The 25790-nt window shown below is 43.1% G+C and overlaps 3 protein-coding genes and 1 long non-coding RNA gene across 4 annotated transcripts in view; 3 read left to right on the forward strand and 1 right to left on the reverse strand.

Moving 5' to 3' along the window:
• The window catches only part of LOC145478137 (uncharacterized), a 119215-nt gene extending 106782 nt beyond the window's left edge, over positions 1–12433 (reverse strand). Inside the window, exon 1 of the mRNA XM_081456066.1 lies at positions 9787–12433. Coding sequence (XP_081312192.1) covers positions 11697–12122 — 426 coding nt within the window. The 5' untranslated portion in view covers positions 12123–12433 and the 3' untranslated portion in view covers positions 9787–11696. The remainder of the gene's footprint in view (positions 1–9786) is intronic.
• The window catches only part of LOC145478144 (uncharacterized), a 37223-nt gene extending 12010 nt beyond the window's left edge, over positions 1–25213 (forward strand). The window contains exon 2 of the long non-coding RNA XR_014048194.1: positions 24974–25213. This is a non-coding gene — a long non-coding RNA (uncharacterized LOC145478144). The remainder of the gene's footprint in view (positions 1–24973) is intronic.
• LOC145468398 (uncharacterized) lies at positions 3156–4287 on the forward strand. Its single transcript, XM_081452095.1, has 2 exons — positions 3156–3276; positions 3385–4287. The coding sequence occupies exons 1-2, from the start codon at positions 3258–3260 to the stop codon at positions 4275–4277; spliced, it is 912 nt and encodes a 303-aa protein (XP_081308221.1). The 5' UTR covers positions 3156–3257; the 3' UTR covers positions 4278–4287.
• On the forward strand, positions 16137–17143 carry LOC145478092 (uncharacterized). Its single transcript, XM_081456001.1, has one exon. It carries the CDS (start codon positions 16181–16183, stop codon positions 17141–17143), a length of 963 nt encoding a protein of 320 aa, XP_081312127.1. The 5' UTR covers positions 16137–16180.
• Positions 25214–25790: the final 577 nt, after the last annotated feature.

Here is a 25790-nt window from a genome sequence, read left to right on the forward strand (position 1 = left end):
GTATTCATTGTCACGGTGTTGCAAAATTAAACAATGATCCAGGTTTGTGCAAATTGAGCGACACTGCACTTAAAGGATACTTGGCAGATGTTTCTGAAGATGAAAGTACACCTGATAGTGCAACTGTTATTAATGGGAAAATAGCTAGTGAAAAAATCTGTCAGTATTATAATTGGATTCTCTCTACCTGTAACCCAGATCCTCCAGATGAAGGCAATTGGATAAAACCGGTTATTCATCCTTGTCAAGAATACTACCATAATATCGAAGAATCTGAATCTGACAGTGACTACATTGATCTATTAAACATGGTTCAAAGGCACACTCGATGTAGTACCAGCTATTGTTTAAGGAAAAAAGGAAATGAAACAGAACCCAAATGTAGGTTTAATTTTCCATTTGAACATTGTGAGAAAACCTCATTGCAATTTGAAGAAATTCATTCCACGGATAACACACCTAAATATAAAATGCAAGTTACAACCAAAAGGAACGACTCTAGACTAAACAATCACCAACGACTTCAGCTTCAAGGCTGGCGTGCAAACTGTGATATTCAGCTTGTTGTTGATTATCAGGCCTGTGTAGAGTATCTGGCAAAGTATGCAGCGAAGAGTGAAACACGGTCTCACATGCTTAAGAACACGTTCAGTGCTATTGTTCAGAACTCTCAGTCAAATGCTGATGCCACAACAATGATCAAGAAAACTGTCATGAAAACACTAGGTCAGAGAGATTTTTCTGCACAGGAAACAATGCACCATTTACTTTCCCTCAATTTTGTTAGCTCATCCTTCATTGTTCTTCCTGTGAACTTAAATGGTTCCCGCAGACTTAACCTGTCTGATGCACCTGATGAAGTAGTAACAACAGATAGTTTGCTTGATACATATGCTCAACGACACAAATATGAGGCAGATTTAAAATGTAAGTTGACAGATATGAACTTTCTTGACTTTGCAACAAAGTACAAAGTTGTAAGTGGCAAATTAGTGAATCAGCCTAAAAACTTAATTCCAAGGGTTTTTCCTACATATTCTTCAAGCATAAAAAGTCCTAATTTTGGGTTGTACTGTAAATATCAATTATTGAGATTTAAGCCATGGAAAACAAAACCAGAAGATGCATGGGGAAGTAAAGAGGAAAACGATAATTTATTCATTAGTGAATGGAAAACATTCTTGCAGTCAGAGTATGCCCAAAACCATGTACCCGATTGGCATGACAAACTTGAGGATTTACAGGATTATTCTGGGTGTGATTTACAAAATGAACAGTCTTCTGAATCAGAGCAACGCGAAGAATGGATGATCTTAGCAGACTTTTCGCACTCAAATAATTCAACTGATCCTGAAGCTTCACTATATACTAACAATTCTACCTATTGGCAGACAACCTCTTATCCATATACTTCACAACAAATAGCTGAAATGCCATCCTGGATAAATTCTAAAAAGCAAACATATATTTATCAACCTTTAAGCAACCCTGATGACAACATAAACATCAATACTTTCAGCAACATGCACGCACTTGCATACAATTTAGTTAAACAACACTTCGAAAGTCCTCGCCAAGAACCACCCTTACTTTTAATAATAAATGGATTTGCAGGAACTGGCAAAAGTTACCTTATTAGTGCTTTGAAATCTCTACTACAACAATCTTGTACTGTTACTGCCACTACTGGAAAAGCATCATTCAATATTAATGGCAAGACCATTCATTCAGTATTAAATTTACCTGTTGGTCCAAGAGGTAACAAGGATCTTAAAGGGCAGTCTCTTATAAGGTTGCAAGACCGATTGCGTCATATTAAATATATATTGATTGACGAGCATTCTATGCTTGGCCAGACATTGCTTGGTTGGATTGACAAACGATGTAGGCAAGCAACTGGACAACAGGATGAAATTTTTGGAGGAAAATCTATTATTTTGGTAGGTGATCCAGCACAGCTACCACCTGTTGCAGACAAACCTTTATATCACACAAAGCCATCAGGTCCTATTGGTGAACAAGGCCACGTTGCATATTTAATGTTTGATAAAGTAATCAGATTATCTGTGAATCAAAGAGTGCAGGGCTCTGATACTACGCAGGTTGCCTTTAAACAATTATTGATGCGCCTTCGCACTGGTGATTCTACGGAAGAAGACTGGAGGCTTCTTTTATCTCGTCAGCCATCACTGGTTGCTAATTTAAATGAATTTGATGATGCAATAAAATTATTTTATGGTAATGATGAAGTGGCTGAATACAATCACCAACAACTGCTGAAGCTTTCTCGACCAGTAGCCTGCATTCAGGCTCGTCATTCATCTTCCACTGCTAAATCATTACCTTCGGATGAAATGTCTGGATTAGTACCAATCTTATTTCTTGCCAGACAGGCTTCAGTAATGCTTACAATGAATTTGTGGCCAGAGGTTGGACTATGCAATGGAGCTACTGGAAAAGTTGTAGACCTCATATTTGCAGAGAATCAGTCGCCGCCAGATTTACCAATAGCAGTTATGGTTAAATTTGACCATTATGCAGGGCCATCATTTACTGAATTGTTACCAAAATGTGTCCCAGTGTGCCCTATCACTGTTAAATCTCATTTACCTGATACTTTTCATGAAAGACAGCAATTACCATTAAAGCTTTCCTGGGCTATTACAATACACAAAAGCCAGGGACTTACCCTAGAAAAAGCTTGGATCGATATTGGTTCACGAGAACGAACAGCAGGCATGACATATGTTGCAATCAGTAGGGTGAAAACACTTGACTCTTGTCTTATTGAGCCAATGTCATTTGAACACTTGAAGGCCATTAAGAATGCATCAAACTTTCAATTCAGGTTTCAAGAAGAGGAGCGCCTTTCTAGGTTGGCAAATCATACCACCTCAAATTTCACTTACTAACACCTACCTACAAATCAATGAGTTAATAACTTCATCATTCAATTCATAATTATAATTAATATACTTTTGCTATTACTAAATGAGATTGATAAAATTACTTTAAAAAAATACAGTAGGTTACTGCAAACAACTTTTTCTTTTTTTTTTTCAAACAAATATATTGTAAAAAAAGAATAATTTATTTATTGTGACTATTATTATATGAACATAACTTAATGAAACATTCAAGTGTATCATGTTGCTCATACTAAGTAATATTTTATACAACTGATTCATTAAATTTAATCTCTTTCATATCTTTTCTTTCCTTTTTTATTTTTTCAGTGCTGCCACATTTACAGTTCCATGGCAGCAAAGCGAAAAGGTTTGTATTCTGATTGTTGTTTTGCCACTTTACAAAAAAAAATTAATTTTCTGTTTGTAATCTTTCAATTCCACTTACTTATGCTTGTTTGTATATTTGTTTTTGCAGACACTCCTCCGGGTTTTGTGCACTCGGTGTCACCCATGAAAAAGGCAAAGACTGGTAGAGATTACTACACATTCACCTTCCAAACGTCACCGAATAAGTTTACTAAAGCTATTGGCTTTGACCAGAAATCACACCAGCAAGCCATCCACTTTGAGAAAACAAAATCACCTTCAAAAATATTGAGTGCCAGGGATGATGATGGCCATATCTTCATTAACCAGTATGCCTCACTCATAAAAGCTAATTCGAGTGACATTAAATTTGATCCCTGCAAAGAGCCACCTTCTGCAGGCAGTGCATCATCATCCAACCTTCCCGAGACATCTGCCACAGATATTACTTTACAACAGCTCAATAAGCTTAGCAGAAACCAAAAAGTAAACGTCAAAGCCACGTTGACCATGGGTTCTTTGGACCCAAAAGAACTTTCCAAAAGGAATGGCTCCAAAGGAAGAGTAAAGGAAGACTGTGTGCTAGAAGACAAAACTGGCCATGCAATTATCCATCTGTGGGATGATACCATTACAGCACTGACCAGTGGACAGAGCTATGAAATCAAGAACCTCAGTGTTAAAAACTTTAATGGCAAGACACATCTGGCAACAACGATAGCAACCACATTCACGCCCATTGATGCAGTAATGCACGAGCTAAAAGGAGAGGAGTTGTTATCTAACATTAAGAAGAAAATAACAGTTAATGAATTTAAATTCACTGACAAAGTGAACACTTTCATGCTTTGCCAAATTGCTAACTGCAAAAAGAAAATGCCTTATGCCGTGGATTGTAAAGTGATCACTTGTGCTGCATGTGGCACCTGCCAAAAAGTGAAAGCGGCGGAAAGGGGGATGTCAGCTCGGCTCTGTGCTGAAATTGACGGGAAAGATGTCTGACTGACTGCCTTTACAGATGTCATGAACATTCTTATCAAAAAAGTCAATCGCTCTTCAGACAACACCACAGATGAACTCAAAGCAGGACTCCTTGAATTGGAAAATGTAAACATCGTCATTGACACTACATCCAACTTCATCTTAGAAGTTTTGGATTAGATCTGTTTTGCTACATGTCAATATCTCTTGCAGTTTAATTGAGAGTGAAACTTGTGTTCATGTTTTTTTTAGAACTTTCACCTGTAAAATACTTGACAATTTTTTTAGAATGTTTTGCACCTGTAGTTCTTAAAACTTATGGTTGCAGTGACACTAAACAGACATTGTAGAGTATTCAAGTTATCAAAAGAATCATTTTTTCACATGTTCAAGTTGTCTTAAGAGGGACTTTTTTCACATGTTCAACTTATATTGACAGAAACCTGTTTTTGCATGTTCATGTTATCTTAGTGAGAAATTTTCCATATAAATTACGTTATTTAAATCTTCTTAACACAAACATTTCTCACTTGTTCAAGTTCGATTAAGAGAGACATTTTTTTACATATTCAAGTTATCTTAAGGACATTTTTCACATTTCATGTTACCTAAGAGAGACATTTTTCACATATCAAAGTCAAAGTTAAAGTAACACTTAAAATTTTCCAATTTTATTAGTGACATTTTCACCTGTTAGTGAAAATGCTTGAAAAGTGTATTAATTTATACTCTTGAGTTACATGTACCAGGTTATCTTTGTTATGTTCATTTCTACAACTTGGTACTTTTCAATAAATCTTGTTGTCTTCTCACAAACAATTATTAGACTTATTCCTCATTCACCAGAAACACAAACATATAGGAAATAATACATGGGCACAAGTAGATATGGAATTTCTCTCTGAGTGTTCCACTTGATATCGCACAAGTGAGCGTAGCAAACGAGTGACATATAGATTTCAACAAGAGAAATAACATTTCCTATCTCCAAGCAACCATGTATTATTTTCTTCATTTTATAAACCTACCAATTACAAGGATTTTTCACGGTTTTCCGAAAGTTTCCGACCATTTTCCGAAGATTTCCGAAGATTTATAAATATCGCCCAAATGTCATACGGTATTTCCGAACTTTCCCGAACATTAGCGAAGATTGCCGAGGAAGATCCGGGTATGTTTCCACTTAAGATCAATAACCTTTGGCTCATTACTATTGAAACATGACAAACTTGACAACATATCATTGGTGATATCAAACACGCGTAAAAAAATTATCGTAATTTTCGACGCGATGCGATACTGTTTTCCTCGGTGGTCAAACTCCTAATAAACAACCGCAGCTTATTGGCTCGTTAACATTGAAACAAGGCAAACTTGACAACATATGATTGGTGATATCAAATACGCGTAAAAAAATACCCTACTTTTGGACACATCACGATACTGTTTCCATACGTCGTCAAACACCTAATAAACAACCGCTTATATAATAAATCTCAAATAGCACACTTATGCCACCTTATAGCAAACTTCCCAAAACCTTCAACTTCACTTCATTCTCCAATATAAAAAAAACTTCCTCCCCAGTACCTTCCCTTAACTGCATCAAGGCCCGCACTTTCTAACCTGTGGTTACCACTAGTTATAAAGTAAATACAGCGGCCGCGTGAAATGGCCATTTTGAAATATTTCACCTCTGCAGTTACGTCTATATCTTCCTCGTTGTCCTCTTCATTCGAGTCCAATGCTGAGCCATAAAAATTTACAAGTGTGCTTGCGGCATCTTCTGGAAAGCTATCCATGAACCACGGATCCGGCAAACTATTGGAATACTAGTTATCGGCCAACAAAGTGAAAGATACGATCTTACAGTGGCGCGCTTCGAACCGACTAGAAACAGAGGAAACCCGCGATAAGCAAAGAGCCAATCAGAAATCATTTCGTCATTTGAAAACAGTAACAAACGGCCGCAATGCCGAATGGGTGAAGCTGGGCCTTTAAGTTTTGAAATGGAATGACTGGAAATTATCATTTATCAAGCTGACATTTTTAGTCAGACTCACAAGACTACTGAGACTACATTGTAATTTCACTTTCCCACTGGGCCACTGAACTTCTATTTTCACATGCCCAAGAGCAAAATTTACTTGGCTGAGGAAATCAGACCTGGGTTTTTCCTGCCTTGAGTAGATCACAGATAACATCAAAATGTGGTAAAAACAAAAAAATATTCACATAAGCCATCACCAGAGAGTGTCACAGAATGTGAATTTTTCAGGCGTGTGTCACTAATGTTCTTACCACATTTTGATGTCTTCTGTGATCTATTACTGAACAGATGTGCCACAACATAGAATCTATCTGAGTAGTATAGGGGGAAGTCGACAAATAACGTTTTGAATCTAGAGAGCGTTTTTTCGGGTTTTAAGCCCCCCAACAACCACCCCCGCTTAAAACCCGAAAAGAAGCTCTCTAGAACAAAACATTATTTGTCGACTTCCCCCTATACTACTGATAGAGGTGTTCCGCAAAATTAGACGGAAGCGACATCTGTTATACGGTTAGAACGCCGGTAATGCTTCGTGGAACAAGCAACTGCGGGTGGTTGATGTGAAACCGGAAAGAAAACTGCGGAAAGAGGTGCGTCGGTTCCTTCTGCGGGCAGCACAACTACCAACTAAGGAAAGGAATGAAAATGCCAGCCCCATGTCGCGGTTGTGGAGTTGGGGTTTTGTGCGATTACCGTCTATGCATTTCATGAGGCGGGAGCGTGCTAAAACACCGGCTTGTCAACAAACGCAGAAAAGCAAAGAGAAAATTTGAACTCGTTTTGCTCGAGCTCAAGTCAACACAATTAGAGAAATGACGACTTGTGTTATATAACAAGTTGACAATGTCTTCTGTTAACCAAAACTTTGAAGAAAGACTGGAAGAAGAACTTGCAAAAATCGATCCAGCAACGTTGCAGTATTTAGAGCAATTTCTTGCAGAAAACGTGCCAGCTGTTGGAAAGGTTGTTCAGACCGTGCTGGATGAACCTATTTCCCAAGAAACGGAGAAGCGTTTGCAAAAACCTTTACTTCCAAAACCTTACCGACCAAGACCTCCTCCCAGGCAAAGAAAAACGAGAAAAATGCAAGAGCTTCTGAGGGAGTACGACCCCTTTCCTGTACAGAACATCCGAACAGTGACAGACTACCAGAATGAGATTCTGGACCTGTTCGATGATGCAACACATGAGGGGGACGAGAGTAAAGGACGGCGTTACATTCGATGGCGCTTCATCAGAGGTCTGGAAAAAGACCTAACAACAAACTTTATGGAAAAAATTCGAGAAAACGTTGACACAGCGTTTTACATGAGGCATGTTTTCTCGTATCAGCTGCGCAACATTGAAGACGGAACGGTCATTCTGTACTACAAAAACCACGGCTCGCCTTGGATAAACAGACTGGCACAGGCAGAAGAATGGTTGAGTGAAGAAGAGACGAAACGCCTGGACTATGACAAAATCGAAAGACCATCAACAAAGTGGGGGTTCGTAAGCTTTTTTAATGTTGACCTGAAAGTTGTGCTTGACCGTCAGCCGTTGTTGGGTACAGGCCCGTTACCGGACTGGCTGCGCAACCTTGCACATAGCCGGTCGATGGTGGCGTTGGATACCTATCAAGATAACTTGTGTCTATGGCGTTGCATCGCTGTGCACCAAAGTGCTCTCCCCCACCGAAGTACAAAAGCAGCCCGCAGTCTCGCCGAGTTTCTACAAACTCAAAGCCGTACCGTCAGACTACTCAAAAACGTCTCTAGATGAATTGGACAAGGTTGAAGGCCATCTAAATCAGGGCGCCGTTTTCTCGTCTTGGCTCGGAATCCGGGTTTATGAGCCCGAGCGCAGAGAAGATGGGGAAGTGGTATGGCATCACAGACGAAGCCCGCCGGTCAAGCTGACAAACATCCTGACAATCGGAATTTATGAAGGGCACGCCTTCGTCATAAAAGACATCGCAAAGCTGGCAAAAATATACTACGATTATCAGTTGAGTATGGCGGGACGAAAGTTTGGTCACCAAGTTTTGACGTAAAATCGTGTTGTTGTCACGGGCAACTTACCTCGTTTCCGTTGGTAACAATATCAACAGCCGTTGGTCGCCTGTCGCGTCGCCTACAATTTCGCGCGCTTTGCTGTCAATTGACGTCAAAGGCCGACAAGTTGCCAATGGATACGGAGCCAGTTGCTCGTGACAACAACACGATTTTTACGTTAAAACTTGGTGACCAAACTTTCGTCCGCCTTACTCAACTGATACTCGTAGTATGAATGTGGGCATTGCCGTCAGAGATTCACACAAGCAGGCAATCTCCAACGGCATTTCCAAACCTGCAGTGAAGGAAAAACGGTAATCGATTGAACGGGGGAAAGGGTCGAAGCCCCGCAGACAGCTTTCGAGAAAGACTTCTATCCAAAACACAACGCTTCCAAAGAGTCGCTTCGGTGGCTTGTTCGGGAAGCCAAGAGGCGGAAAATCCACATTCACCACGCAATGTGCGGGCACGGCGGTGAGTGTTGGGTTGAGCGCGCACCTGTGGATGGGTACAACCATGAAACAAAGACCGTTTTTTCAATACCACGGCTGCCACTGGCACGGGTGCCGAAAATGTTTCCCGCACGATCGCGACAAAATCATTGACCGCAACGACCAAACGCGCGAAGATAGGTACCAAGCCACAATGAAACGCGCAGCATTGCTTCGAAAGGCCGGCTACCGCGTGATCGAGGCTTTGGCGTGCGAAGTTGGGAGAATCGATGATGTCGAGCTGCCGAAAGTTGAAACAAAAAGCTACCCGCACGTGATCTTGTACGATGTCGAGGCGTATGGCGATAGTAATCATCGGAAGGAGCCGACGCCCGCGCTCACGATAGAAAACGCGCACGTGCCAATTTCGGTGAGCGTTGGCGACACCCTTGAAAGAGAGCCCACCCACATCTGCGAAAGAGACCCCGCGGAGTTGGTCCGCAAGTTTATGGAAGAGCTGGAGAGACGCGGAAAAAACATCCGGACCCAGATACGCGCGGAGTTTGTGCCAGAAGTCGCGCACCTGCTTCCAAAAGCGCAGCGGCAAAAAATCGAGGAATGGTGCAACCAGGTTCCTGTCGTCGGGTTCAACTCAGGAAGTTACGATCTGAATCTGATTAAAAACCACTTCGCTGGCCGCCTTGCTGACACAACAAGCAAAGTCAGAGTGGCAAAAAACGGGAACAAAACCATGTTCTTGCTCACCTGGGGATTCCGTTTCCTCGATATCATCAACACCTTGGGTCGGGGACGAGCTACGAGAAATGGGTGAAAGCCTACGAATGCAAGACAGTGAAATCATGGTTTCCATACGAATGGTTTGACACCCCCGAAAAGCTTGATTACCCTGGTCTCCCAAAATACGAGGAGTGGTATTCGAAGCTAAAGGGCTTGTGGGGGAGCTGTCTGCAGAACGGTTGTTGGTGTACGCCCCTCTGCTGCTGTGGTACGTGAACCACGGGGCGGTAGTCACAAAGGTTTACAGAACAATCGACTACCAACCGGCCAAGATCTTTCCCTGGTTCGTGGAGCAGGTGACGGAGGCGCGCCGGACAGGAGACGCGGACAAAAGCAAGGCGCTGCTCGCTGAAGTGTTCAAACTGCTGGGAAACAGCGCGTACGGGAAGCTCATTGAAGCTTTGGAGCGGCAAACAAACGTCATTTACACCAAAGACGAGAAGGTAGTTGACAGAGCCTTGCGAAGCGCGTATTACTCTGATCTTAACGAGATCGGGCAGGCGTATGAGTTGGAAAGCCGGAAGCCTCGGATCACAATCAGACGGCCGTTTCAAGTTGGAATCGCTGTCTATCAGCTGGCAAAGCTGCCGATGTTGGAGTTCTATTACGACTTTCTCGACAAATATATTGACAGAAGAGATTTTGAGCTGATTCAGATGGACACGGACAGTAACTACATGGCTATCTCTGCAAAGCGTATCGAGGACATTGTTCGGCCGGATCTGAAGCAAGAATTCGAGGCATAAAAAAATCAGTGGCTGGCTTGGGACAAGTGGAGCGGTCGGACGCCAGGTCTCTTCAAGCTTGAGTGCGAGGGCAGCCGGATGATCGCGCTTTGCACGAAGTGTTATTTCGTCGAGGAGCCAGAGGGCGAAAAAAAGAAGTTTAGCACGAAGGGGATGTCAAAGAAGCAAAACGAGATCACGTGGCAGCGTTTTAAGGCAGCCATGGAAGGCAGCAAAGACATGGCAACCAACAGAGGTTTCAGGATGCGGGACGGGCAAATGGTCACTTACGAGCAGCAGAAGCTGGGGCTGAGCGCTTATTACGACAAGCGGTGGGTGCTGCCAGATGGGATTCACACCGAACCAATCGAATTTCACATTTAGTTTACGTCAGCCGGAGGAAAAGTAGTGTTTGGAGGGACAACCAGCAGTTCTGCACACACGAAGCCTCGCTTGGGACCGTCGCGCAAATAGTAGAGAACAGGTTGATCTGGTTTGGTAAAAGATCTTTCAATGCTGAAAACTTTCAAAGACCAGATTGGGTCTGTGACTCTTTTTACCCCGCCTTCAAGCTCGCCAGGTTGGTAGAGATAACGAACTTGGACAAGAGAGGGGAGTATTTTTTCGTTTTTTCCAACAGGCCTTGAATAAGGTGTCGATGGCCTTGCATAAACAGCTTTTTCTTTGATGGCAACGGCGGGTTTCTTGCCGATAAGGCTTGTTGCCTCGTTGTTCAAAGCCGAAACAACTTCAGGAAGTCTTTTCACCCAGGCAGTGGATCGCTGGCCCTCAGGGAGTCGCATTTCCACGGCATACTGGTGCCCGAACAAGCGCTCAGCCAGGGTGCGGTTGAAACGTTCAACAATGGCCTGGTCGCGAATGTCAACGCGCCCGCGCCGGATTTATGTTTTGTGCTTGTCCATCTCTTCTGTGACAGCGCCCATGAATTCGCGCCCGGGGTCAACCTGCAGCATTTCTGGCCATTTCAGAGGCGCGCGCTTGTAAATATTCTGAAAGGCCTGGGCGACCTCATCAGAATTTTTCGAAGTCAAGGGTTCGGCCTCTTTGTCGCGGCTGGCCACGTCGACAACGGTCAGCGCGTATTTGAAAACTTTGCGCCCGCGGGGCAGTTTGTCGTGCGGCAGAAAAAGAAGGTCCGCCTGGTGGACCGAGTTGGGTGCGGGAACGTCGAATATTCGGCCGAGGAATTCGCCTCGGCGCGGGGAGGAATATCTGCCAGAGCGCTTGCTTGATCAGCCACCTTTTTGCGGTTTCTTCAGGTACCTTGGCGGCTTCGGCTAATTTTTTGATCGCAGCAATACCTTTCCAGTAGCCCCCGGGGCTGTAGTATATCTTTGCGAGTTTGTCGTCCATAGCGTTACTATAAGAAGGAGTAAAAAAGTTTAAAGGAACCGGAAGACCGCGTAGCCTAGAGCGAGCGCCACGGCGCCCACGAACATTAGTTCACCATTTTTCTGCTGCTCGCTTGGCTGATAGAAATCTGAGAACTTGGGCTCTGTGGGGGGTATCATTCGTTCGTCAGGATGCGCCTGGTTGTAGAGTTTGAAGGCATAGTCGGTGTTGGTGAAGTTTTGCTTGGCCTCCGCCTTTATTTGCGCGTTAGTCGCAATCCAGTCGAGAAGATGGGTGCGGTCGCGCGTGTATTTGGCGTAAGCCGCTTGGTACGCCTCGAAAGCTTTGTCATGGCGCTTTTTTTCTTCAAATGCAGCTTTGTCGCCCCCGCCAAGCGCCCTCGCCAGATAATTGCCTCCGATAAAAGCCGTGGCGTTCAAAACGGCCCCGCCAACCATAATCGCGATACTTGCCATGGTGTTATATAGAAGAGTCTTTTTTTTAAATCATTAATTTCAGACGCTGGTTGGAAGGATTTTTTGCTCCTCGAGGTACTGTTTGAGCGCAGTGCTGCCCGCCATGACGGCGGTGAACTTCACATAATTCATCGCACTGCTGCCGGGATCAGAAGTAAAATTCTCTTTTACAACCTTTTTTGCGGCGCAGCCGATGCCAGCGGCTAAGCCAGTGAGAGTAGCGGCGTCCATGATGGTCTTAACAAGCTTGTTTTCGGACATGGTGCGTTTGATATAAGGAAAAATAACAAAAGTTTAAAACAAAATTATTTTTACTCATCTTCTTCTTCTTCTATTATTATTCTTCTCTTTTCTTCTTCTATCATTCTTCTTATTCTTCTCTTTTCTTCTGCGTCCTCCTCAATAAATGGTGCGCTCAAAAGAACAAAGGTTGTATCAGCAACCTTGCTGCTGATGTTAAAATATAGAAACCAGATACCAAAAATCGCGGCTGAATTGACGAGAATCTGGGGAAAGTCAACTCTGAACATGTTGAATATACTCCACTCGGAAAAGTTTAAATCATTTTTTTAAATCCGTTTGGCTGTGTCGCTCGAGCAGGTGCGGGCTCAGGCGTTTTTTTGACGAATGCGGCCTTGAACTCTTCACGTTTGTAATAAATCCCGACCAGTGAAACGACTAAGCTGCCAACAGCAAGCCATTGGGTGGTGCTGAGGCTGCTATTTTTTTCTCCGCTGCACTTTGGGCTTTCGCCTTCTGTAGTCGGGGCTGGCTCGGGGGCAGCTGTGGTGGCTTTCGCCTTGTTGCTTGCGATATAACCTCAGCTACTTTTTTCTGTTGTTCCCGGGCCAGCCGCGTTCTTTCAGCAACCATTTTTCCAGCAGCCACACGCTTGGGATTTTTTACGCGCGTAGTTGCAGTTGGAGTTGTCGCTTGCTGCGTGATATCGACGGTATGTGCTGTATGGGTCTCGTCCTGAGGTGCGCTCTCGGATTGTTCGGTAGACATTCTGAAACAAATGCGTATGCTGAGCAAATAAAATAATGTTTAGAAATTACTCTGCTGTCGTTCTGCAATCACTCAGCGGGCGTTGAGGATTGCTGTTGAGGAATTTCTTCCAATTTTGCTTCGTCCCTTCTCTCCAAATGCGAGTTAAAATAAATATGTTTTGTTGTGATCAGCGCCGCGTTGGCCGCAGCAAGAAACCGGCCGCACTTCAAAGCAATGTTGCCGGCCAGATTGGAGAGCTCTTTGTTTATGATGTAGTCGTTTCTGAGTTCTTTTTGGTAAGCATCGATGTCTTTGATTTTAATGGTCATTCCGACCGCTTTGGATACAAGAAAAATGAAGCTGTCGATCAAACTTTCTGTTGTATTTGAGCGCACGTACGTCTCGTAGCGTTTGGTGTATTTCTCGACCTTTTGTCGCTCAGGCGCTTCACCTGCTCGTGGGTTAACTGCACTCCGATGGCCTCTTTGGCTTTTCCTGTAGAGACCAGCACGGCCAGCTGCTCACGAAGAGCAGGAATGTCAGGTCCGGGGGCGGTTGGAACTATGCCACCTGCTGGCCCACTCGGTGGCTCGGGCTCGGTTTGAAGTAGGTTCATAACTTCTGCTAACGCGGCCTCTTCTTCAGCCATTGTTCAATGCTATATATTCAACTTTCATTTTTTTAATCAAAATAACTTTACCCCGTAGAGGTGGCGAAGCGAGAACACGAGATAAGAGAACTTTCGCTCTTTTAGCTTTGAAACCAGACCTTTGTACTCATCCGGGGAGAGTTCGCCGGCGTAATCATCGAAGATGGCTTTCGTGGTCTTGGCCGAGGGGGTGTAAAAGAGAACTATCGCCGCCACGTTCTCCCGGAAGGAAGCTGTTATGCCGGTCATCTTCTGGGTCAGCACCCAAACGCTGATGCCCATGTGCCGAGCAGAAAAGGCGAGATTCGCCAGCTCGCCTGTTCGCCCTTTCACATCTTTGGAGGCTGCGCAGTCATCGAGTATTATGAGCGTGTTGGTGCCCTCGAAAAGCCATCTTACGAGCTTCAACCATTTTTCCACGTCGTGCTGCTCGCACATTATCACATGCATTCTTGGATCATTTTCACCAATTCTGTGGTAGGTCTTGTTGTGCGCGAATGTCGGGCAGATGAGCACGATGTAGTCGAACTTGAAGCGGAAAGGGCCGTAGATCTGGTCCACCACAAACCTTGATTTGCCTGAATTAGTCGGTCCCACAATGAGAGCGTTGAAGGGTATCTCGCTTGGGTCCATGTAATATTTAAAACTGTAAAGATCCTAGCTGTCTGTCCATAATGTTGAACTGGGAGTCGGAGATTACGAATACATGGCATTTCACGTCGCCTGAGCCTTCGGCTTTCCGCTCAATTTCCAGCTGGACCCAGTCTGTACTGTTCACAATGCGCTTGCTGCTGCCGTGCATCGACTGATCTGCCATGGAGCGCATGTCAATCACAAGCCCGAACTTATCATCAGTGTGAAACTTTGTCACATTCATGTGCTCGGTTTTATTTTTCTCTTTCACAAAGAAGCGGTGGGCCTCTGCCCACATGACCTTGCTACATGTCCTTCGATGCCGTCGTTGAAAAGCATGTTGGGCGAACCGTTGACCGTGACGCTGACTTTCGTCATATCCGGGAAGATGAATTTTTCTGAATCTCTGTCGCCCGCAGTATACGGCTCTACAAACAGGAGGAGGAGGGCTTTTAGTGACCTTCTTTGGGCGTTGACTTTGATGTTGATCCTCGTGTCAGTGCCTTTTTTGAAAGACACCTCTTTGTTATGCATCACGTGGTCATAAGTGAGTTCTTTGCCGCTGGAGTAAACGCTCTGTGCCTCGTCTGCCAGAGTTTTGCTGCGGATAATTTCGTACTCGAGCTGGATGTTGGTCAGCTCGTATTTCAGCTGGGTTGTGTCGGAGCCTTTTACCACATGTATAGCTTCAGCAAGTTTTACATCGAACGTGAGGTCGTTGTAAAGGGCCTGGGGGTAGAAAACACCGTGGTTGGTTAAAATCTGATGGTCTAGCCTGATCCGGTACTTGCTTCCATATACCTCGTTCAGCTTGTTTTCAGCGGCGACGCCCGAGGTTTTCTTGTCTTCCGCGCCTGAGCGGATCTTGCATAGATCCTCGCTCTGAATCCCTTCGAGAATCATGCCGTCTCGCTTTTCCTGCGAAAGGAAAAGGTCTTCGAAAGTTTTGTAGATGTCATATCCAACCGTGTCTTGCAGGATAGTGCCTGCAAACTTCACGACCAGCCTGTCAACGAGCGCCAGCGTGGCGTTCTGAACAAGGAAGTTGTTGGCGTGCCCTCCAGAAATGTCGATGTCAAAGCGAAGCGCTAGCGAGCCCGGCACCAGAACCTCGTTCTCGTTCAGCTTGGGCACGGAAACATACAGCGTATCGCCGGGTTTGGCTTCAGAGCGGATAAAGGTGATTCGCTTGACCGCGCGCTCGGCCTGCATGGCGTGTAATGTCTTTTCGTTGTACGTTGGGCGAAGGTTCTCTGGCACTGACATTTCGTATAATAAACCGGCGATTATTTTCTAATTTAAAAATAACAGATTTGAAATATATTGCTATGGCAGAAGGCGGTGGCGAATTTGGTTACAAAGACCCGGACCTTGACAATCGGCTTGACCACGATGATGACTATGATGAGGAACAAGAGGTTGAGAGAACCCAACCTTTTCAGCCAGGCGCGGCATCCACTCCCTACCAACCTGGCGCCCCCTACCACGTGGGTGAACAAATGGAAATGCGTCCTATGCAGCACGAGCGGTCAGGCCTGCCCGACACTTCTTATCAGGAAGAAACCCCTTTGCTTGAGAGAACACTTTCAATCAGTGATATTCAAAAAGAAAGTTATTTGCGGCAAAAACTCAAAAAAGCTGTAGATACGATAAAAGGCAAATTCCCTAAAGCAAACTTTGAAAAAATCACAATTAGAAGAGGCACTGGAAAAAATGAGGGAAAATTGTTGCTGTGGGGTCTAGAAAGGGTGAGTACAAGATTCTAAAAGATGATGAGTCAGGCTTAATGAAAAGTCTTTTAGACAGCTTCAAAGATCAACTTGGGCCGAGGGCTGAAGAAATTATAGCCGAAGACCGAGATACAATCAGAGAACAACGCCAAAGACTGATAGAAGCTGAAAACCAACTACAAAAGGCGGAAACACTCTCTTCGCAAAGAGAAGAAGAAAAGAAAGAAGTGGAAGCTCTGAGACGTAAAATCGAGCAAACTGATGCTCAGATTGATGACATTCAGGATAATCAAGGTTCGAATCTTGAAAGTGAAGCAGAGCTGCGTAGGCTGAAACAAATGAAAAAGAACTATCAAACCGATCTTGAAAACAAGAAAAAAGAATTTGACTCGCTTACAAAACAAGCAAGAAACAGAGAAAAAGAACAAGCCAAGGTTGACAGACTCAGGGCCAGACTCGAAGCAAAAGAAAGTGAAACAAACGCCATGGAAGAAAGGCTGAACCAAACAAAACCGTTGTACGACCTGAAAGAGCAGGAAAGCGAGCCGCAGCGCCAAAACGAGGAAGACCAGGCGATCATCCAAGATGAGAATGCCTCGCCCTCCGACAAAGAAGCCGCAGAAGGCAGAGTGGCAGAAAGAAACGAGGAGCTCGCGCGTTTCCAAACTCAGATTGCGGAAAGGGAAAGGGGGCGGCCTCTCTTGCAAAGGGTCAAAGAGATCTTCAAAAAAAATGGTGTGACATTGACCGCTGTTCTTCTTGCTGCCGGGGTCACAATCGGAACTGTCATCGGAGCCCTCACAAACACTTTGAAAGCCACTGGTAAGGCTTTGGGAAATAAGGTAAAAGATATTGGCGTGAAACTTGGTTCTCTGCTGCCCGGGCTAATTGGCTCGATTGTGAGCTTTCTATTCAAAGCTGCGGGCCAAGCCATCGGGTTTCTGGCCGAGCACACCTGGCTGCTTATTCTTGCCGCGGTGGCCTTTTTGTTCGAACAATATCTTAATAAGCGGCGTTAACTTTACCGCCAAGCCATGAACATCAAAGCCGATAAGCCTACTACACCGACAATTACCGCTGTTTTGTTTATTTCATGTTGCGGTGTTTTATCTGGAGCCTTGGGCTCTATTTTTTGCGCCATTGGTTGTGCTTGTTGAGTTTCGGTCGAAGCTGATTTCCTTGATTCGGCTGTTTCGACTTTGTGTATCGGGTTGGACGGATGGCTGTTGGGAGGGTTAATCTTTGACGGGCCGCCTGCCATTAGTTTGAGCGCAGCTTTTTTTGTCTCCGGGTTTACCTCGTTGTTTACCCCAAGTTTCATCCCGGAGACCGCCTGTTTCAGCTTGTTGTTGTAACCGATCGTGCTTTCGGTATTGATTATCATTTGCGCGGGAATAAGCCAGGCCATGGGGGCTACAGCAAGATTGAGCCTGACCTTCGCTTGATCCACCGCGAGCTGGTACCTTTGCACGCTCTCGCCCAGGTCGGGCTTCTGATCGCATCTTCCATCAGAACAAGAAACTCGCTTTGTGCTTCTCTCGCTCGGCCGCCAGAGCCGAGAATACTGCTGCGTACGTTGACGTACGCGCCCAGGATGCAATAAACGAAAGCCTCGATTGACTGGTTGATTCGCGCCAAGCCCGCCTGCGTCAAACCTGATGCTGTGTTTGGCGCGAACCAGTCCGATTGGGTATCAGAAGTGGCACCAGGCTCGATGTAATAAATCAAGTCCCCTTTTAAAGCTTTCCCGCCTTCATCGCTGAATTTGTTCCATCCCGGGTATTTATAGTCAGTTTTAGTCGCACCTGACGCGTACAAGTAAATGTTTCCCAGACCGTGGTTTTCCCCGTGCGTGTAACGGAAATCACTCGACGGATCTATACCGAACTCGTTGCATAGCCTTTTGTATGAAGCAACGTCATAATGATTGTTGAATTGGTTGAAAGGCGGGTCTCCGGGCAAAGCGCTCATGCTCTGAATACCTCCTAGCTGGTACAAAAGGCGCCTGACGGTGAAATACACGTGGAATTTGTAAAAAGCTCTTATCTGCGGCGGCAGATTTATCCCGTTGTCAAAGATTTCGCGAGAAATTCCACACCCCTGTGTCGCGCAGAAAACAGCGAAGTTGAGCTGTTGCGGCCAATATTTCATGTCAGGCCCTCCTAACCAGTGTTTTGATTCGGCTCCAGAAGTGTGCCTCAGTTTGGTTTTTTGAAATATTTCTCTGAATTTTGTTGTGAAATATTGGTCAGGCGTGACGTAGATTTTGATTTCGGCGTTGAATATTTTCTTCAAGCTTGGCGCTTTTCCGTCGAAAGGTTCCGCAGGGATGGGCAAAGAAACTTTTGAACCAAGTGGCGACAATTGATAAGGAAAACCTCCGCTGTCTCCCAAACCGAGCGCCTGTTTCATTTCCGTGCTCCAATACCGCCTGTCTGAACCGAAGACGCTTTGAAACGAGCCTTCGCTTTCTTTGAAAAACACCTCTGCGGTTGCGTTATTTTTCTCGTCGATGCTTTCTTGTGAAACGAACCGGCTTTTGTCCGCTTTTGGAAAGTGGTTTAAAAAAATTTGTCCACGCCTTTTCCTTCGCTGCATCAGCTTTTTTCACAAACTCAGGATCTTTCCACAAATTCGCCATCTTATTTGGACACAATTTTGTTTGTTAAATATAAAATGGTTGTTCTCACTATTCTCACGCAAGAGAACGGAGAGACTATCTATTTTGAAGACCCGATACCGAAAGTCCATTTCATGAAACTCATATCTTGTAGTTTATTCAACAGCTGGGACACTTTGAAAAAAGAAGGTTCAGCCACCTTGGGAGATAAAGACAAAGATATAGTTTTGTCAATCAGTAAAATAATGCCAGGGCATTATAGTTTAGAAAGAATGGCAAAAGAAATAGAAGGTCTGTTCGACAAATATAAATATAAAGAGTTGCAAACAGCAATAAATCAACGTGTTGGCCAGCTTGTAATCAGAAATTTGGGGAAAAAACCGATTGAACTTGATCACGATTTAGCCAATTTGCTTGGTATTGGGCGAAAGTTGTCGCCTATAACCTTTGTAAAACGGCTTACATCTCCAACGACATATTTCATTCATTGTGATTTGATCGACACAGAACGGAATCTGTTCAGTAGCAAAAGGTCAGATGTCTTAGCCCTGTTTGATGTGAAAGGGAAGCCTTTTGAAAAGGTAAGCTAGCACGGTTCTCCGCAACAGGTTTTGCGAGACTGTTCTACAGACGAGTTCATAAATAGCATAACTATTAGCGTCAAAGATGAAAATGGCAAACTCTTTGATTTCAAGGGCTTCCCGCTTCTTTTTGAATCAGAGTTAAATTAAATTTCCTTATATACAATGTCTTCTGCAAATCTGTTGCCTTCCGCTCCTCCTGCCGACCCTCTCTATCCAGTACTGGCAGCGCCTTCTGAAAATTTCCGCTTGCAAAAGATCAACGAGATTTCCAACACTTTGGACCATGAGGTCGGCCACTATCGCCTCGTTGCTAAAAAATACAAACGGGCAAGAAAATTCGTTAATTGGAGTGCTGCCGGCTCCAGTGTTCTCTCGGCAGCATTTTCCAGCGCTAGTTTTGGCTCCGCTCTGTCTGTGGTTGGCCTGCCGGCAACAGTTCCTTTAGGCGGCGCTGGGGGGGTGCTTCGCTCTTGTTTCTTCGGGGCTGATAATCGCCAGCAAAAAACTCGATTCGAAAATAAAAAAACATCAGGAGATTACCACGCTCGCCGTTGCCAAGCGGGATACGATCAACAGATTGCTCTCCAAAGCTTTGAATAACAACGAAGTGTCTTCCCACGAGTTTGACACCATCCTTTCCGAGTTTCAGCAGTACAACTCTCTGAAGGAACATGTCCGAGCAAAGATGCTTCGCCAACCGTCAAAGAGAAAGCTTACTGATGTTGATGTTCAGAAACTGGAGAAAGACATCCGCGGCAGACTTGAAGCTGAACTGATAAAAAAAAATAACAGACACCCCCGCTTCGAACTGACTTTTAGAAACAGACGGTTTTATTTGCATGTTGTCAAAACATGCTCGTCAGCTTCCAATTGATTGCGTTTCTCGCCCACGAATATTTCACACCTGAGTGGCAAAAAAAAATGTTCGTGATATTGCGCGCGATGCGAAATAGGGAAAATCCCTTGATCAGCTGTTTCTTTTAATCGCTCTAGTGAAATCTCTTTGTTCAACCGCGTTTCGTGCATAATTTTTCCTCGAAAAAAGGTGAAAAGTGTTATTTTTATTGACCAGGCAGAGAAGAAATGCCGTATTCTAACAAACTGTGGACAAAAAATAGAAATCTGACTGTAAAATTCCTCTCGGCTTCAACATTCCTGATGGCTTTGAAAATTCCTGATGGCTTCAACTGAAGCCAAGAGGAATGCAACCGGCTTTAACTGAAGCCATCAGGAATTCGCAACGGGAAGCTGTAGTCTGAAGGCCTTAAGAGCAGCTTCGTCTAACTATCAACTAGACTTGGAAATAGCGAAAAAATCGAATTTCTTCAAACTCGCCCAGAATGAAGCCCTACGGGTACTAGTTACAAAAATATTGTTTTAAGCTCGATAAATCAAAAATTTTTTTTTTTCCGCAATTTTTTCGTTTCGATGCCCCAAATCGGCCAAAATCCATCGAAAATGAGCGGCATATTCAGAGGCTCGTAAACTCAAAAGTAAAAATCTTCATTACAATCTGATTACACGTCGTATTTGTACTTCCTTTCTTGTCTATTTAGAGCTAAATAGATCGTGATTTGATTGGAACAAAAATATTTGATGAATTTTCTAAATTAACGACCCAAGACAGCTTTACAAGAGGTCTACATTTAGCCTATTTTCAAATGCTAAAAAGGCGTTCTGGTACACGGCTTTTCCCAAAACGCCTAGTTTGGTCTGAAAGAGCATTGTTTCTTCTTCAAATTAGTGAAATAAAATTTTTGGGTAAATAAAATCGCGAGCGCTGAGATAGCGAACTAAATGCAGCACTTCTTCCTGAAAACGTGACCTTTGACCCAAGTGTAACGAAACCGATTACTGCAAGAAAACCCGGAAGAAAAGCAAACGCTTCGTTATTTTGAAACAATTTCCAGGGATATCTCTCCGAAACCATGATTGCAAGAAACTATTTCCAGATATGAAATCTTACAGGGTGAAGGAAGGAGCTAAAGGGTGCATTTTGACACAATAACTTTGTTTGCTGAGAATTGAATTGAAGTCAATTCCAGTGAAATTTGCAAACTTGAAGTATGTTAGCCGATACTTACCTGAATATTTATATTTATAGAAGAGTCGTCTTCTTGGATTAACCTTCAAAAGAAGCTGGACCCAGATCTGGAAACCTCTAAAAGAAGAAACGTTTAATGTTCCGTGACCTGCCCGCTGCTATAAATTCTATGCAGATGCCAACCGCATGTTTGTCGTAAAACCAACTGAACTCCACTGACAGTTTCCACGTGCAACCCCAAAATAGACAATCCCCAAAAATGTAAAGTGAAATTGGCTGTCTTCAAGAACAATTAGAAGCTAGAGTCAAGTTCCATTACGTTTTAAAAGTGCTTGATTTTACTTTGTTCACTCAGTAGTTACTGTCACTTTCGAATACTGTGTAGTATCGGTCAGGCCAAAACACTGCAGACCGTGCAGACTGAGTAAGTTTCCCATACAAAGTCTCGTACGCGTTTGTCTTTTGAATCAAGAGTCAAATATTGCGCTTGTGCAGCCTTTGCATAAATGACAAACTTTCAGATATATTTAACACTATTTTGTAACTAGACCCAAAAAAAGGAGTCACAATGAAAAGCCCAAACAAGTGTCTGCAGTCTGCACGGTCTGCACTGTTTTGACGTGACCGATTCGCGGTATTCGAACGTGAGAGTAGTGAACAAAGTCGACGCACACAAATAAAATCAAGCACTTTTTTAAGGTAATGGAACTTGACTCTAGCTTCTAACTGTTCATGAAGACAGCCAATTTCACTTTACATTTTTGGGGATTGTTTATTTTGGGGTTGCACATGGAAACTGTCAGTGGAGTTCAGTTGGTTTTACGACAAACATGCAGTTGGCATCTGCATGGAATTTATAGCAGCGGGCAGGTCACGGAACATTAAACATTTCTTCTTTTAGAGGTTTCCAAATCTGGGTCCAGCTTCTTTTGAAGGTTAATCCAAGAAGACGACTCTTCTATAAATATAAATATTCAGGTAAGTATCGGCTAACATACTTCAAGTTTGTAAATTTCACTGGAATTGACTTCAATTCAATTCTCAGCAAACAAAGTTATTGTGTCAAAATGCACCCTTTAGCTCCTTCCTTCACCCTGTAAGATTTCATATCTGGAAATAGTTTCTTGCAATCATGGTTTCGGAGAGATATCCCTAGAAATTGTTTCAAAATAACGAAGCGTTTGCTTTTCTTCCGGGTTTTCTTGCAGTAATCGGTTTCGTTACACTTGGGTCAAAGGTCACGTTTTCAGGAAGAAGTGCTGCATTTAGTTCGCTATCTCAGCGCTCGCGATTTTATTTACCCAAAAATTTTATTTCACTAATTTGAAGAAGAAACAATGCTCTTTCAGACCAAACTAGGCGTTTTGGGAAAAGCCGTGTACCAGAACGCCTTTTTAGCATTTGAAAATAGGCTAAATGTAGACCTCTTGTAAAGCTGTCTTGGGTCGTTAATTTAGAAAATTCATCAAATATTTTTGTTCCAATCAAATCACGATCTATTTAGCTCTAAATAGACAAGAAAGGAAGTACAAATACGACGTGTAATCAGATTGTAATGAAGATTTTTACTTTTGAGTTTACGAGCCTCTGAATATGCCGCTCATTTTCGATGGATTTTGGCCGATTTGGGGCATCGAAACGAAAAAATTGCGGAAAAAAAAAAATTTTTGATTTATCGAGCTTAAAACAATATTTTTGTAACTAGTACCCGTAGGGCTTCATTCTGGGCGAGTTTGAAGAAATTCGATTTTTTCGCTATTTCCAAGTCTAGTTGATATTTAGACGAAGCTGCTCTTAAACAACCGGAAGCGCGTCATGAAAGCAATCAACAACTTCGCGTGTAATATCGCGCATGTGTCTCTGCCACTCAGGCGTGAAATATTCATTCACAAGAAAAGCAATCATGTGAACACTGACAATCATGTTTTTATAATAATATGCAAACGAGGCCGTGAATTTTTAAATGTTAATTCGAACGAAGGTTAATATCGTCGCCGCTCAGTAAAATTTCTTAAAGATTTCGGCGTAGGCGTTCTCGTCATATATGGGGTAGCCGAGATAGTGTTTTACTCCATTTTTATAACACTCGTAACAGAGTCTTTTTAGGAGACAGGAGTCGCATTTACGGCAAAACATGGCCTTTACAATTCTTGATCGTTTTTCACAGAAGGGCGCCTCTTCAATCTCGTCATGCACCTCATCCCAGCCCATTACCTTTCTTTCTCTCATTTTTATTGCGACATACTCCTTGTAAATTATCTCACGAAGCTCTGGAGGGAGGTTTTGAATGGCCTCGGAAAGTTGACACTTGTTTGTTCCTCGAAGCATTACCGGCGTTCTAACCGTATAACAGATGTCGCTTCCGTCTAATTTGCGGAACACCTCTATCAGTAGTATAGGGGGAAGTCGACAAATAATGTTTTGTTCTAGAGAGCTTCTTTTCGGGTTTTAAGCGGGGGTGGTTGTTGGGGGACTTAAAACCCGAAAAAACGCTCTCTAGATTCAAAACGTTATTTGTCGACTTCCCCCTATACTATTATCTGCTTCGTAATACGTAACACAGAAACAAAAACAAACGTTTATGACATCATCTGTACCTTTGTCCACCAATAGAGCATAAGTGCGCGTAAGAAACAATCAAATTGTGCCTGCAAATAATTTGACTTATTATTTAAACATTGTTTGATAGGAGTTTGATTTATTGTGCATGAATATTACAATGTAGAAGATAGTTACTTATTTCTCTTCACGCCATGAGGCGCATAAGGCTGTAACTGTCTCTCGCCAACTAGCGTACAACTTGGCTAGCTAGTTGTAGAAGATAGTGAACATTGAATATTTACTGCCACAGATTTTGAGTTTAGTTCTTCTACATCCTCTGACATTCAGTGCCTTCCAATCAGAGATGCAAAGAAGATGTAAGATCTGTTTGATGGATGAATATTCAGGGCTCAAAATAATGGCCGGTCAACAGGCAATGTGTGGCCAGAATGGTGACTTGACTGGTCAAAAACTTCACTCGCCGGTCATGTTGACCAGTCATGTCATGTTGAGACAGTCACGTTGTTCATTCTTGAATAAACAATCAAATCCCCAACTGTAAATCTGAGAGTTTCAATCTCTTTTTTTATTATGACTTCTAACGAAAACATACACCAATGCATACATGTATCTGTTCGAACAGCTAAAGACCATTCGCTTGCTGTTTGTGATGCGTTCAAGATGGATAGGAATGCCATTCGAGTGGCTGGGGTTAAATCCGTTCACAAAAATATGAAGCCAGTTTTTAAACGGTCTAGCAGTGACTGGAACAAACAAACTATATTTGTGGGTTTATTTTGGCTTACATTACATGTACTTGATTTTCACGTAAATATCTTGACCGGTCAGAAACGAGACGTGACCGAGCTAAAATTACTTTGGCCGGTCAACATGACCGGCTACAGTCCAATTTCAAAGGTCACAGTATAAATTGGAATGATAAGAAAAAAAAAAAAAACTCCAGTGTAAAATTCGCTGAATGATATCATACACAGAATTTGCTGATTCATACTCAGACATAACTTATCTTATTTAACGAAATGTTTTATGTTACTTGTAGGATGAAGTAAAATTGAGAGTGGTCAATACATGCATACTCCTTGGCATTGATGCTTGATCAGGAAAAAATCAGCCACTGAGAAGTCTACAGTACTTATGACTCTATAAGGGGCCCAAGGCCCATTTCTTGAAGGTCCTGGAAACTTTTCGGGCCCACAAAGCCATCTTTAATTGAGCTGTGTCTAAAAACTAAGAGCTGTATATGCCTGAAACTTCTTGTGTGAAGGAAACCTCTGTTCATATTGAGGATATGCGAATAAAACAGCTTTGTAAGCGTAAGATTTCAGATTTTGGTATGGCTTTCTGGGTGCAAAAACTTTTTGGGACCTTCGAGAGATGGGCCCCTCGTGTATTACAGTCTAGCATGGTGACCTTCAACACTTTGATATGCTCTGGCAGCTTACTGGCATAAATTCAACCACTCTAAACATTATTTTTAATGCTTTGAAGTATCACCTACACTGTACCTGTGTTAGTGAATTGGCATTAAATTTAAATATCTTAGATTGCTAGGTTGATACTTATTGTTCAATACAGCAGCTATAAGATTTCATCATAAAAAGCAAAGGCTATGTTTACATACATGTAGTACCAGAACAATATTTTATTAACTTATGATGTGTTATGGGAACTATGGTACTAGATAGGCCTTTCAATTTCAACAGGCCCCTATGAATTTTTTTTTTACAGTACAGTCTTTTTTATCGCAAAAAGAAAAAGTAAAATTTTGAATATTGTTTACAGTGAATGTTTTGTCAGGGGTCCAAAATAATTGTACTGTTTGGATTCCGTATAGTTTTGGAAAAAGAAGGGAACTG

The sequence above is a fragment of the Orbicella franksi genome, chromosome 2 (genome assembly GCF_964199315.1).
Source record: "Orbicella franksi chromosome 2, jaOrbFran1.1, whole genome shotgun sequence".
NCBI lineage: Eukaryota > Metazoa > Cnidaria > Anthozoa > Scleractinia > Merulinidae > Orbicella > Orbicella franksi.